This window comes from Pecten maximus, chromosome 1 (assembly GCF_902652985.1).
Source record: "Pecten maximus chromosome 1, xPecMax1.1, whole genome shotgun sequence".
Lineage (NCBI taxonomy): Eukaryota > Metazoa > Mollusca > Bivalvia > Pectinida > Pectinidae > Pecten > Pecten maximus.
Window position 1 is genome coordinate 8,999,626 of NC_047015.1, and position 16,732 is coordinate 9,016,357.

A 16,732-nucleotide genomic window follows, 5' to 3' on the forward strand; every position below is an offset into this window, starting at 1 on the left:
CCATGTTGTTATCCGACTGGTCCCAAAATGCAATATGCACAACTAGGGACAAAGGGCAACCTTAATATCAAATTTCAGAAAGATCCCTTCAAATCTTTCTCAGAAATATCGATAACAAATTTCAATTGTCAATATCCAAGATGACTGACTGTTGGCCATGTTGTTATCTGATTGGTCCCAAAATGCAATATACATAACAAGGGACCAACAGGAACCTACATGTGAAATTAGAGAAAGATCCCTTCAGTACTTTCTCAGAAATAGCGATAACAAACTTCAATTGTCAAAATCCAAGATGGCTGCCTGTCGGCCATGTTGTTTTCCGATCGGTCCCAAAATGCAATATGCATAACTACAGACCAAAGGGAACCTATATATGAAATTTGAGAAAGATCCCTTCAGCACTTTCTCAGAAATAGCGATAACAAACTTCAATTGCCAAAATCCAAGATGGCTGCCTGTCGGCCATGTTGTTTTCTGATTGGTCCCAAAATGCAATATGCATAACTAAGGACCAAGGGCAACCTACATATGAAATTTGAGAAAGATCCCTTCAATACTTTTTCAGAAATAGCGATAACAAGAATTGTTTACGGACGGACGGAGGGACAGACAGAGGGATGGACGGAGGGACGGACGGACAGAGGGACGGACGGACGACGGATGCGAGGTGATTTGAATAGTGATGATGGTGGGCTAAAAATATAATCAATACATGAATTATACTCTGTTAAGTACATACAGAATATTAAATGGTTTCCCTTTGAATATAACATAGATTTCATGGGTATGACAAAATATTGATATTTCACAAGTGAGAAGAACGATTGAAAAATATCAAAATATTCTGTCATACAAGTGAAATTTATGTTGTATTCAATGGGAAACCATTCAATTTTCTTTTTATTGTATTTCTATGCTAACAAACAAAACTAAAACAAGAGGCCCAGAGGGCCTGTATCGCTCATCTGGATTTCATGATATATGAAACAAGAATGATGATTAAGTATATTTGTCACTGGTATCGCTATGTCAATATATCATAGGCATTTTATATGGGTACGTGAGCGTTTTATGTGCAAAAATGCATTAATCGATGAAATAAAATTAACTTTTGGCGCAACCCCATAGGGATGCTACTACCACACAAATGTGAGTGATATCAATTGCTTAGTTTCAGAGAAGAAGTTGTTTAAACCAATCGACCCCTTTTGACCCCGCCCTCTACACCCCTGGGGGAGTGGGGGTCAGTTCCTTCCTTTATAAAATTTTGAATCCCTACCCAAAAGGATGCTAACAGAAAAATATGAGTGTTATCCCTTGCTTAGTTTCAGAGAAAAAGTTGTTCATATCAATTCAGCCAAATTGACCCCTCTCGGCCCCGCCCCTCAGGCCCCCGGGGGGTCAGCCTCACCATTTGTACAATTTTGAATCCCCACCCAATAGTGATGCTACCAGGCAAATATGAGCAATATCCATTGCTTGGTTTCAGAGAAGAAGTTGATAATATCAATATAGCCCAATTGACCACATTTGGCCCCAACCCTCAGGCCCCTGGGGGGTCAGCTCCATCATTTGTACAATTTTTAATCCCCACCCCATAGTGATGCTACCAGGGAAATATGAGCGATATCCATCACTTGGTTTCAGAGAAGAAGTCGTTTATATTAAGAGAGCCAAATTGACCCCTTTTGGCCCCGCCCCTCAGACCCCTGGGGAATCAGCCCCACCATTTGAACAATTTTGAATCCCAACCCCATAGGGATGCTACCAGGTAAATATGAGTGATATCCATAGCTTAGTTTCAGAGCAGAAGTCGTTTATCTCAATTCTGTAAAACTGACCCCTTTTGGCCCCGCCCCTCAGACCCCAGGGGGTCAGTCCCGTCATTTGTACAATTTCAAATTCCTACCCCAAGGTGATGCTACCAGTAAAATATGAGAGATATCCATTGTTTGGTTCCAGAGAAGAAGTCAATTATATGAATATAGCCCGATTGACCACATCTGGCCCCGCCCCTCAGGCCCCTGGGGGGTCAGTCCTATCATTTGTACAATTTTGAATCCCAACCCCATAGTGATGCTACAAGGCAAATATGAGCGATAGCCATTGCTTGGTTTCAGAGAAGAAGTCGTTATATCAATAAAGCTAAATTGACCACATTCAGCCCAACCCTTGCAGGCCCCTGGAGGGTCAGCCCCATCATTTGTACAATTTTGAATCCCATCCCCATAATGATGCTACCAGGCAAATTTGAGCGATAGCCATTGCTTGGTTTCAGAGAAGAAGTTGTTTATATCAATATAGCCAGATTGACCCCTTTTGGCCCTGCCCCATCATTTGTACAATTTTGAATCCCCACCCCATAGTGATGCTACCAGGCAAATATGAGTGATAGCCATTGCTTGGTTTCAGAGAAGAAGTCGTTTATATCAATAGCGCAAAAATGACCCCTTCTGGCCCTGCCCCAGAGGCCCCCAGGGGTCAGCCCCATCATTTGTACAATTTTGAGTCCCCTACCCATAGGGATGCTTCTGACCAAATTTGGTCAAATTCTGATGTGTGGTTATGAAGAAGAAGTCAATTGTTGACGGACGGACGACGGACGACAGACGACAGACGACAGACGGACGGACGCAACGGTATGTCATAAGCTCACCTTGGTCCTTTGGACCAGGTGAGCTAAAAATTGCAAATTGAATAGTGTCAAAGAGTGTGGGAATCAATAACATAATTCATGACGTTATCTCTTTGTGATGTTGCTCAATGTCAACTTGACGGAGCCATTTTGAAATGACTGATTAACACAATTTAAATGTAGTCTGCTGTTATAGGAGAATCTGTGCTTGAATCAAGTGAGTATTTTGTCAAAAACTAGCCGAATATTTCAGAAATACAGCAAAATAACCCAACTATCAAATTTGGCTTTGATTGGAAAAATTGGCAAGTTTCAATGAGGTGAATACACATATTCGTTCTGATTGGTCTAAAACAAAAAGGTTACACTTTCACCACAAAATCTTATATTTTCACTGCCCATCACTGCAGTGCAAACACAAGTTTTATTAGTATGATAAATTTCTATATTTCACTGGAGAAAATCAAATATTGTACTCACTACCTGACAATATCACAGTCAACTACTCAGTCAATATTCCAATTGAATGAATCATTGATTCACAGATCCAAATTTCGGGCTTTCCTATCAAGAAACTTGAAAGTGCGTTCATATGTATCAGAGCATTTTTTTCTGGACCCAAGTGCTTGACAGCTGCTTAACTGGGTATCAGAATGACCTTGTTCTTTGGGTTTTTTGTTCCAACTTATTCCGTTTTTCTTCTATGTCTTTGGTTGCAGGCACGACTGAAGGTTCATTTATAGGCTGACTACTTGTAAAGTCGTTGGTAATCTTTTGTAGTCCGGCAAAATCACGCCTACGAATTCTTCGTCTGTAACAACTACTATTACGGGACATCGTGAAACCAGAAAAGCCACGTGTGCATTACTGACTAAGTCACTTAAGCGTTTGATTTTACTAAAATATCAACAAAGTTGGCACTGAGACTCTTGCCACTTGGTGGTGGGTAAACTGTAGTAAAATAAGACTATAAGTCTATAATGTACCCTACCTCCAGGATACCTCACACTGTCACAGTCAACTTGTCTATAATATACCCTACCTCCAGGATACCTCACACTGTCACTGTCAACTTGTCTATAATATACCCTACCTCCAGGATACCTCACACTGTCACTGTCAACTTGTCTATAATATACCCTACCTCCAGGATACCTCACACTGTCACAGTCAACTTGTCTATAATATACCCTACCTCCAGGATACCTCACACTGTCACTGTCAACTTGTCTATAATATACCCTACCTCCAGGATACCTCACACTGTCACAGTCAACTTGTCTATAATATACCCTACCTCCAGGATACCTCACACTGTCACTGTCAACTTGTCTATAATGTACCCTACCTCCAGGATACCTCACACTGTCACAGTCAACTTGTCTATAATATACCCTACCTCCAGGATACCTCACACTGTCACAGTCAACTTGTCTATAATATACCCTACCTCCAGGATACCTCACACTGTCACTGTCAACTTGTCTATAATATACCCTACCTCCAGGATACCTCACACTGTCACAGTCAACTTGTCTATAATATACCCTACCTCCAGGATACCTCACACTGTCACAGTCAACTTGTCTATAATATACCCTACCTCCAGGATACCTCACACTGTCACAGTCAACTTGTCTATAATGTACCCTACCTCCAGGATACCTCACACTGTCACAGTCAACTTGTCTATAATATACCCTACCTCCAGGATACCTCACACTGTCACAGTCAACTTGTCTATAATGTACCCTACCTCCAGGATACCTCACACTGTCACAGTCAACTTGTCTATAATATACCCTACCTCCAGGATACCTCACACTGTCACAGTCAACTTGTCTATAATGTACCCTACCTCCAGGATACCTCACACTGTCACAGTCAACTTGTCTATAATGTACCCTACCTCCAGGATACCTCACACTGTCACAGTCAACTTGTCTATAATATACCCTACCTCCAGGATACCTCACACTGTCACAGTCAACTTGTCTATAATATACCCTACCTCCAGGATACCTCACACTGTCACAGTCAACTTGTCTATAATGTACCCTACCTCCAGGATACCTCACACTGTCACAGTCAACTTGTCTATAATGTACCCTACCTCCAGGATACCTCACACTGTCACAGTCAACTTGTCTATAATGTACCCTACCTCCAGGATACCTCACACTGTCACTGTCAACTTGTCTATAATATACCCTACCTCCAGGATACCTCACACTGTCACAGTCAACTTGTCTATAATATACCCTACCTCCAGGATACCTCACACTGTCACAGTCAACTTGTCTATAATATACCCTACCTCCAGGATACCTCACACTGTCACAGTCAACTTGTCTATAATATACCCTACCTCCAGGATACCTCACACTGTCACAGTCAACTTGTCTATAATGTACCCTACCTCCAGGATACCTCACACTGTCACTGTCAACTTGTCTATAATGTACCCTACCTCCAGGATACCTCACACTGTCACAGTCAACTTGTCTATAATATACCCTACCTCCAGGATACCTCACACTGTCACAGTTAACTTGTCTATAATATACCCTACCTCCAGGATACCTCACACTGTCACTGTCAACTTGTCTATAATATACCCTACCTCCAGGATACCTCACACTGTCACGTCAACTTGTCTATAATGTACCCTACCTCCAGGATACCTCACACTGTCACTGTCAACTTGTCTATAATATACCCTACCTCCAGGATACCTCACACTGTCACTGTCAACTTGTCTATAATATACCCTACCTCCAGGATACCTCACACTGTCACAGTCAACTTGTCTATAATATACCCTACCTCCAGGATACCTCACACTGTCACAGTCAACTTGTCTATAATGTACCCTACCTCCAGGATACCTCACACTGTCACAGTCAACTTGTCTATAATGTACCCTACCTCCAGGATACCTCACACTGTCACTGTCAACTTGTCTATAATATACCCTACCTCCAGGATACCTCACACTGTCACTGTCAACTTGTCTATAATATACCCTACCTCCAGGATACCTCACACTGTCACAGTCAACTTGTCTATAATATACCCTACCTCCAGGATACCTCACACTGTCACAGTCAACTTGTCTATAATATACCCTACCTCCAGGATACCTCACACTGTCACAGTCAACTTGTCTATAATATACCCTACCTCCAGGATACCTCACACTGTCACTGTCAACTTGTCTATAATATACCCTACCTCCAGGATACCTCACACTGTCACAGTCAACTTGTCTATAATATACCCTACCTCCAGGATACCTCACACTGTCACTAGTCAACTTGTCTATAATATACCCTACCTCCAGGATACCTCACACTGTCACTGTCAACTTGTCTATAATATACCCTACCTCCAGGATACCTCACACTGTCACAGTCAACTTGTCTATAATTACCCTACCTCCAGGATACCTCACACTGTCACTGTCAACTTGTCTATAATATACCCTACCTCCAGGATACCTCACACTGTCACAGTCAACTTGTCTATAATATACCCTACCTCCAGGATACCTCACACTGTCACTGTCAACTTGTCTATAATATACCCTACCTCCAGGATACCTCACACTGTCACTGTCAACTTGTCTATAATATACCCCTACCTCCAGGATACCTCACACTGTCACAGTCAACTTGTCTATAATATACCCTACCTCCAGGATACCTCACACAGGCCACTGTCAACTTGTCTATAATATACCCTACCTCCAGGATACCTCACCCAGTCAACTTGTCTATAATGTACCCTACCTCCAGGATACCTCACACTGTCACAGTCAACTTGTCTATAATATACCCTACCTCCAGGATACCTCACACTGTCACTGTCAACTTGTCTATAATATACCCTACCTCCAGGATACCTCACACTGTCACAGTCAACTTGTCTATAATATACCCTACCTCCAGGATACCTCACACTGTCACAGTCAACTTGTCTATAATATACCCTACCTCCAGGATACTCACACTGTCACAGTCAACTTGTCTATAATATACCCTACCTCCAGGATACCTCACACTGTCACAGTCAACTTGTCTATAATATACCCTACCTCCAGGATACCTCACACTGTCACAGTCAACTTGTCTATAATGTACCCTACCTCCAGGATACCTCACACTGTCACTGTCAACTTGTCTATAATATACCCTACCTCCAGGATACCTCACACTGTCAGTCAACTTGTCTATAATATACCCTACCTCCAGGATACCTCACACTGTCACAGTCAACTTGTCTATAATATACCCTACCTCCAGGATACCTCACACTGTCACAGTCAACTTGTCTATAATATACCCTACCTCCAGGATACCTCACACTGTCACTGTCAACTTGTCTATAATATACCCTACCTCCAGGATACCTCACACTGTCAGTCAACTTGTCTATAATATACCCTACCTCCAGGATACCTCACACTGTCACAGTCAACTTGTCTATAATATACCCTACCTCCAGGATACCTCACACTGTCACAGTCAACTTGTCTATAATGTACCCTACCTCCAGGATACCTCACACTGTCACAGTCAACTTGTCTATAATGTACCCTACCTCCAGGATACCTCACACTGTCACTGTCAACTTGTCTATAATATACCCTACCTCCAGGATACCTCACACTGTCACAGTCAACTTGTCTATAATATACCCCTCCCTCCAGGATACCTCACACTGTCACTGTCAACTTGTCTATAATATACCCTACCTCCAGGATACCTCACACTGTCACTGTCAACTTGTCTATAATATACCCTACCTCCAGGATACCTCACACTGTCACTGTCAACTTGTCTATAATATACCCTACCTCCAGGATACCTCACACTGTCACTGTCAACTTGTCTATAATGTACCCTACCTCCAGGATACCTCACACTGTCACAGTCAACTTGTCTATAATGTACCCTACCTCCAGGATACCTCACACTGTCACAGTCAACTTGTCTATAATATACCCTACCTCCAGGATACCTCACACTGTCACTGTCAACTTGTCTATAATGTACCCTACCTCCAGGATACCTCACACTGTCACAGTCAACTTGTCTATAATATACCCTACCTCCAGGACACCTCACACTGTCACAGTCAACTTGTCTATAATATACCCTACCTCCAGGATACCTCACACTGTCACTGTCAACTTGTCTATAATATACCCTACCTCCAGGATACCTCACACTGTCACAGTCAACTTGTCTATAATATACCCTACCTCCAGGATACCTCACACAGTCACTGTCAACTTGTCTATAATATACCCTACCTCCAGGATACCTCACACTGTCACAGTCAACTTGTCTATAATATACCCTACCTCCAGGATACCTCACACTGTCACAGTCAACTTGTCTATAATATACCCTACCTCCAGGATACCTCACACTGTCACAGTCAACTTGTCTATAATATACCCTACCTCCAGGATACCTCACACTGTCACTGTCAACTTGTCTATAATATACCCTACCTCCAGGATACCTCACACTGTCACTGTCAACTTGTCTATAATATACCCTACCTCCAGGATACCTCACACTGTCACAGTCAACTTGTCTATAATACACCCTACCTCCAGGATACCTCACACTGTCACTGTCAACTTGTCTATAATGTACCCTACCTCCAGGATACCTCACACAGTCACTGTCAAATTGTCTATAATGTACCCTACCTCCAGGATACCTCACACTGTCACAGTCAACTTGTCTATAATATACCCTACCTCCAGGATACCTCACACTGTCACTGTCAACTTGTCTATAATGTACCCTACCTCCAGGATACCTCACACTGTCACAGTCAACTTGTCTATAATATACCCTACCTCCAGGACACCTCACACTGTCATTGTCAACTTGTCTATAATATACCCTACCTCCAGGATACCTCACACAGTCAGTCAACTTGTCTATAATATACCCTACCTCCAGGATACCTCACACTGTCATTGTCAACTTGTCTATAATGTACCCTACCTCCAGGATACCTCACACTGTCACAGTCAACTTGTCTATAATATACCCTACCTCCAGGATACCTCACACTGTCACTGTCAACTTGTCTATAATGTACCTTACCTCCAGGATACCTCACACTGTCACTGTCAACTTGTCTATAATGTACCCTACCTCCAGGATACCTCACACTGTCACAGTCAACTTGTCTATAATGTACCCTACCTCCAGGATACCTCACACTGTCACTGTCAACTTGTCTATAATGTACCCTACCTCCAGGATACCTCACACTGTCACAGTCAACTTGTCTATAATATACCCTACCTCCAGGATACCTCACACTGTCACAGTCAACTTGTCTATAATGTACCCTACCTCCAGGATACCTCACACTGTCACTGTCAACTTGTCTATAATATACCCTACCTCCAGGATACCTCACACTGTCACAGTCAACTTGTCTATAATGTACCCTACCTCCAGCATACCTCACACTGTCACAGTCAACTTGTCTATAATGTTACCCTACCTCCAGCATACCTCACACTGTCACAGTCATTATTATTGACACAACACTGTTGTATAAAAACATTAACTATCTAAAATATATTTAACACCGGACAAGGCCTAGCAATAGCTTTTGGATCCCCTGGTCTTTGTCCTGTTTCAAAGGCCACATGTTTATAATTCCCAATGTTACACAAATCATTATACCCAAATCTAGGGAAAGAACCTGCCTACAAAGACTCTCTATTGTTCTCTCGAGACCTTTATAGACAGGTTTGACAGATGTCAAAATTGACATGTATTGTTCATAAATATCACTGATTTTAATTTTATTGTGGACATTCTTTTGGTGTACCTTTGCTGTATTTATTTTCTTGGTTTCATGTTACCCTAAAAAACAAATGTTTCTACACAAAGTTTCATTTTAGTTTTGTATACAGTTACGTATACTTACCCAGTAACTTCTGTGTGTCTGATATGTTGGAGTCGGAAGTCTCACTTGAACTCTCCTTGGTGCTCTCCCTTGAACTCTCCCTGGTGCTCTCCCTTGAACTCTCCCTGGTGCTCTCCCTTGAACTCTCCTGGGTGCTCTCCCTTGAACTCTCCCTGGTTACTGTGGATACCAGGTCTGACATACCAGAGGATTCACTATGTGACAATGAATTTGATGTTGGTACATCAACTTTGTGTGGCGAGGTTAGTCTGGCATTAGTATGCCACGCCATTTCACCTGGGGAAGAGTCACATTCTGGAGGGAGAATTAAAAAACGTTAACAAAAAGTTACAGAAACAACAGAACAAAGTATTTAACTCACGATTGAACTGTACAAATATTCTCAGAAACATTAAAACTCAAACCATCAGGTATATCTAACATTGTCCTCCTCAAAAATCATTAAACTCAAACCATCTGGTATATTTATCATTGTCCTCCCCAAAAACATTAAAACTCAAACCATCTGGTATATCTACCATTGTCCTCCCCAAAAACATTAAAACTCAAACCATCTGGTATAGCTACCATTGCCCTCCCCAAAAACATTAAAACTCAAACCATCTGGTTTATCTACCATTGCCCTCCCCAAAAACATTAAAACTCAAACCATCTGGTTTATCTACCATTGCCCTCCCCAAAAACATTAAAACTCAAACCATCTGGTATACAGCTACCATTGTCCTCCCCAAAAACATTAAAACTCAAACCATCTGGTGTAGCTACCATTGTCCTCCCGAAAAACATTAAAACTCAAACTATCTGGTATCGCTAGCATTGTCCTCCCCAAAAACATTAAAACTCAAACCATCTGGTATATCTACCATTGCCCTCCCCAAAAACATTAAAACTCAAACCATCTGGTATACATGTAGCTAGCATTGTCTTCCCCAAAAACATTAAAACTCAAACCATCTGGTATAGCTAGCATTGTCCTCTCCAAAAACATTAAAACTCAAACTATCTGGTATAGCTACCATTGTCCTTCCCAAAAACATTAGAACTCAAACCATCTGGTATAGCTACCATTCTCCTCTCCTGAAACATTTAAAACTCAAACTATCTGGTATATCTACCATTCTCCTCTCCTGAAACATTTAAAACTCAAACTATCTGGTATATATAGTTACCGTTAGAAATGTCTTCCTCGGAAAAGTCTCCAGACTGTGTTTCTACAGGGAATTCTTTTCCTTCAACACTAGTCAAATACATTTGAATCAGGAGCCATTTTGACTGTAAGATATCTGCTCTGCTGTTTTTATATGCCATTGCTAGCACTAAAACAGCCAACAGACCCTACATCTACAGAAGCTACTGTAATTCTCGAATCTCGGACTTTATGTGGTGTTAAGGTACACACTAAACCTAAAGCTGTCAAAGCTATCTTGGTGAAAATCTTGAAATAAGATAATGATGATTTAACCTAGGAAAGAGGTCACAGTGGCCATTAATGACATTCAGGATCCAGCTATAAATGTCAGGCTTATGTAAGGCTGGCAGCATCGTGAAAAGGCACCCACGATTTGTGAGACATTAATTAAAAAGAAACATTGTTAAATTTTCTTAAATACAAGAATGAAATTCAACTCTTTTTAATTAAAATTCATTCTATCGGGTCATAAATGAATACTGAATCTTATTTTTCGTATATATAAGATAGAGATCATTATGCATGAGTGAGTAAGTGCTACAAACTGTCTTTCAGTGAATACAAAACATGTCTTTTTCACAATTTTTGCTTCCCTATTGTGGCGCAAGATCATACTGTGATACTGTCATCAAATCATACAAAAAAAACTGCATCAAGTCACAACAACGCTATCCAATACCATTTACGTATCACAACATCTTGGCTGCAATTTATCGGTAATGTAAGGAATAAAACTTTCTCTACTAGGAAGCTTCCCAGAGGTAGCGTATAGTTAGTAGATGTATATACACATGTAGTATAACCAGCATACAGTGTGAGATGTACGTATAGTATTACTGGTATACAACGTGAGATGTACAGTATTACTGGTATACAGTGTCAGATGTACAGTATTACTGGTATACAGTGTCAGATGTACAGTATTACTGGTATACAGATGTACAGTATTACTGGTATACAGTGTCAGATGTACAGTATTACTGGTATACAGTGTCAGATGTACAGTATTACTGGTATACAGATGTACAGTATTACTGGTATACAGATGTACAGTATTACTGGTATACAGTGTGAGATGTACAGTATTATTGGTATACAGTGTGAGATGTACAGTATTACTGGTATACATCGTGAGATGTACAGTATAACTGGTATACAGTGTGAGATGTACAGTATTACTGGTATACAGTGTGAGATGTACAGTATTACTGGTATACAGTGTGAGATGTACAGTATTACTGGTATACAGTGTGAGATGTACAGTATTACTGGTATACAGTGTGAGATGTACTGTATTACTGGTATACAGTGTGAGATGTACAGTATGACTGGTATAAAGTGTGAGATGTACAATATTACTGGTATACAGTGTGAGATGTACAGTATTACTGGTATACAGTGTGAGATGTACAGTATTAATGGTATACAGTGTGAGATGTACAGTATTACTGGTATACAGTGTCAGATGTACAGTATTACTGGTATACAGTGTCAGATGTACAGTATAACTGGTATACAGATGTACAGTATTACTGGTATACAGTGTCAGATGTACAGTATTACTGGTATACAGATGTACAGTATTACTGGTATACAGTGTGAGATGTACAGTATTACTGGTATACAGTGTGAGATGTACAGTATTACTGGTATACAGTGTCAGATGTACAGTATTACTGGTATACAGTGTCAGATGTACAGTATTACTGGTATACAGTGTCAGATGTACAGTATTACTGGTATACAGATGTACAGTATTACTGTACAGTGTAGATGTACTGTATACAGTGTACAGATGTACAGTATTACTGGTATACAGTGTGAGATGTACAGTATTACTGGTATACAGTGTGAGATGTACAGTATTACTGGTATACAGTGTGAGATGTACAGTATAACTGGTATACAGTGTGAGATGTACAGTATTACTGGTATACAGTGTGAGATGTACAGTATTACTGGTATACAGTGTCAGATGTACAGTATTACTGGTATACAGTGTGAGATGTACAGTATTACTGGTATACAGTGTCAGATGTATAGTATTACTGGTATACAGTGTCAGATGTACAGTATTACTGGTATACAGTGTGAGGTGTACAGTATTACTGGTATACAGATGTACAGTATTACTGGTATACAGTGTCAGATGTACAGTATTACTGGTATACAGTGTCAGATGTACAGTACTAATGGTATACAGTGTCAGATGTACAGTATTACTGGTATACAGTGTTAGATGTACAGTATTACTGGTATACAGATGTACAGTATTACTGGTATACAGTGTGAGATGTATAGTATTACTGGTATACAGTGTCAGATGTACAGTATTACTGGTATACAGTGTCAGATGTACAGTATTACTGGTATACAGTGTCAGATGTATAGTATTACTGGTATACAGATGTACAGTATTACTGGTATACAGTGTGAGATGTACAGTATTACTGGTATACAGTGTGAGATGTACAGTATTACTGGTATACAGTGTCAGATGTACAGTATTACTGGTATACAGTGTGAGATGTACAGTATTACTGGTATACAGTGTCAGATGTACAGTATTACTGGTATACAGATGTACAGTATTACTGGTATACAGTGTGAGATGTACAGTATTACTGGTATACAGATGTATAGTATTACTGGTATACAGTATCAGATGTATAGTATTACTGGTATACCGTGTGAGATGTACAGTATTACTGGTATACAGATGTACAGTATTACTGGTATACAGATGTACAGTATTACTGGTATACAATGTCAGATGTACAGTATTACTGGTATACAGTGTCAGATGTATAGTATTACTGGTATACAGTGTTAGATGTACAGTATTACTGGTATACAGTGTCAGATGTACAGTATTACTGGTATACAGTGTCAGATGTACAGTATTACTGGTATACAGTGTGAGATGTACAGTATTACTGGTATACAGTGTGAGATGTACAGTATAACTGGTATACAGATGTACAGTATTACTGGTATACAGATGTACAGTATTATTGGTATACAGTGTCAGATGTATAGTATTACTGGTATACAGTGTGAGATGTACAGTATTACTGGTATACAGTGTCAGATGTACAGTATTATTGGTATACAGTGTCAGATGTACAGTATTACTGGTATACAGATGTATAGTATTACTGGTATACAGTATCAGATGTATAGTATTACTGGTATACCGTGTGAGATGTACAGTATTACTGGTATACAGTGTCAGATGTACAGTATTACTGGTATACAGTGTGAGATGTACAGTATTACTGGTATACAGTGTGAGATGTACAGTATTACTGGTATACAGTGTCAGATGTACAGTATTACTGGTATACAGATGTACAGTATTACTGGTATACAGTGTGAGATGTACAGTATTACTGGTATACAGTGTCAGATGTACAGTATAACTGGTATACAGATGTATAGTATTACTGGTATACAGTGTGAGATGTACAGTATTACTGGTATACAGTGTGAGATGTACAGTATTACTGGTATACAGTGTGAGATGTACAGTATTACTGGTATACAGTATCAGATGTATAGTATTACTGGTATACAGTATCAGATGTATAGTATTACTGGTATACAGTATCAGATGTATAGTATTACTGGTATACAGTGTTAGATGTACAGTATTACTGGTATACAGTGTTAGATGTACAGTATTACTGGTATACAGTATATATAAGATGTACAGCATTGTTAATTGATGCAATTATCATGGATCTATGGAAGACTTTCGTCTGTCTCCTGCACAGCTGCTTATAGCAAAGCTAGAGGCTAAAGGGATTGTGTGGGAGTGTGTTGGATCTCATTCACAGCTACATTGATTGTTGCCTGCAACACATCAAACTGGGGGCAAACAAGCTCAACAAGGGCCCGTTTGAGGGCCACAACATACGCCCGACGCAATATTTGACACTTGGAAGGGGGTAGTTTCACAGGTTGTAATGCTCCGGCTCATCAAGATGTATATTTGTGTCAAGTATATGAGAGCCTGGGTTGGGTAGTATTGAAGTTATGGTCCGGACAAGTAAAATCATCAAAGGGAAATAACTCCGCAATACGGGGGTAAGGGGCATGATTTTGGAATTTAACACTCCGGCTCATCAATATGTATATTTGTGTCAAGTATGGAGAGCCTGGGTCAAGTCGTATTGGATTTATGGTCCGGACAAGTAAAATCATGAAAGGGAAATAACTCCGCAAATACGGGGGTAAGGGGCATGATTTTGGTATGCGACACTCCGGCTCATCAATATGTATATTTGTATCAAGTATGGAGAGCCTGGGTCGAGTAGTACTGGAGTTATGGTCCGGACAAGTAAAATCATCAAAGGGAATAATTCCACAAATACGGGGGTAAGGGGCATGATTTTGGTATGCGACACTCCGGCTCATCAAGGTGTATATTTGTGTCAAGTATGGAGAGCCTGGGTCAAGTAGTACTGGAGATATGGTCCGGACAACATAAAAAATTATGTGCCCGAGGTAAAATCATCAAAGGGGAATAACTCCACAAATACGGGGGTAAGGGGCATGATTTTGGTATGCGACATCCCGGCTCATCAAGATGTATATTTGTGTCAAGTATGGAGAGCATGGGTCGAGTAGTATTGGAGTTATGGTCCGGACAACATATGTGCCCGCCCGCCCGTACGCCCGCCCGCCAACATGATAACATAATACGTCCCGTCTTTCGTTGGGCGTATAAAAAGGGGTTCCTCAGAACTCAATTCCTGGTCTCTTGTGTTCAATATTTTTTCCGTTCTTCATTCCTCAGCTTTATACAATTAATTTTTCTTTAAAACTGTTCATGAACAAGACAGTGAAATTTTAATCAGATGCTTTGCAGATATCTATGAAAGTATCCCCGAACGAATTTCAAGCCAATTGTATAAGAAACAAGAGGCCCATGGGCCTTAACGATCACCTTAGATTTGAGTTATGTTAAATTAAATTTAATTGACCCTTTTTGGCCCCACCCATCAGCCCTGGGAGGTCAGTCATCATGATGTGCATACAATCAAACTGTCATCCTCTGCTGATGTTAACTAAATTAGAATGAATTCCAATACAAATCCAACAAATAGTAGTCAAAAATGTTATTTCCCTATATAAACTATAGTAAAGTTTACCCCCTTCCCAGGGGCAAACGTGAGACCCCAGGGTCATGAAATTCACAATTTTGGTAAAGCCCCTCAAGACCCTTCCATCTATGAAGAGTGTTTGATTCAACCATATCTGAGAGTAGAGAAGACAATTTTTGAAATTTCAGTCAATTTTACCCTTTTTAGCCCCACTCATTAGCCCCTGGGGGTCAGTCAGGGCCAACATGTGCATACCATCTAATTGTCATCCCATGCAGATAATGCTAGCCCTGAGGGTCATGAAATTCACAATTTTGGTAAAGCATCTCAAGACCCTTCCATCTATGAAGTAAACCATCAAGTAAACCTAGTTGTTGATACAAATATAAGTTTTAATTACAAAAACTACTTATTTCATATCAAATCTTGCCTTTTTTGCACTTGGTGCATATCTATATATAAATATTCGTAGTATACACAATATTAATTTTTTTCTCACTTTTTCACTATTGTAATTTTTGCGAAATCTTTCACTTGTTAAATGATATTACATCACAAAAACATCGTCCGATATAATTGATAATTAATGTATCTAGAATAAAAGTCATATATAAAACATCTGGTATTAGACAATACACGCTACTCATAAACCAGTAGTCTTAGCACGGAGCGGTGGATCGGGAGTAGTCTGCCCTTGGTACGGGACCGGGCGTAAACAAAAACCCCCGTGATCATCGCCACGATCTCAAAAATGGCAAGATTTGAAATGAAATAAGTAGTTTTTGTAATCAAAACTTATATTTGTATCAACAACTAGGTTTACTT

The 16,732-nt window shown here is 40.2% G+C and overlaps 1 protein-coding gene across 1 annotated transcript in view; it reads right to left on the minus strand.

Annotated features, from left to right (window-relative positions):
- LOC117324115 (unconventional myosin-VIIa-like) overlaps positions 1-16,732 on the minus strand; it is an 80,507-nt gene that overhangs the window by 60,072 nt on the left and 3,703 nt on the right. Inside the window, exon 2 of the mRNA XM_033879782.1 lies at positions 9,611-9,904. Coding sequence (XP_033735673.1) covers positions 9,611-9,881 — 271 coding nt within the window. The 5' untranslated portion in view covers positions 9,882-9,904. The remainder of the gene's footprint in view (positions 1-9,610; positions 9,905-16,732) is intronic.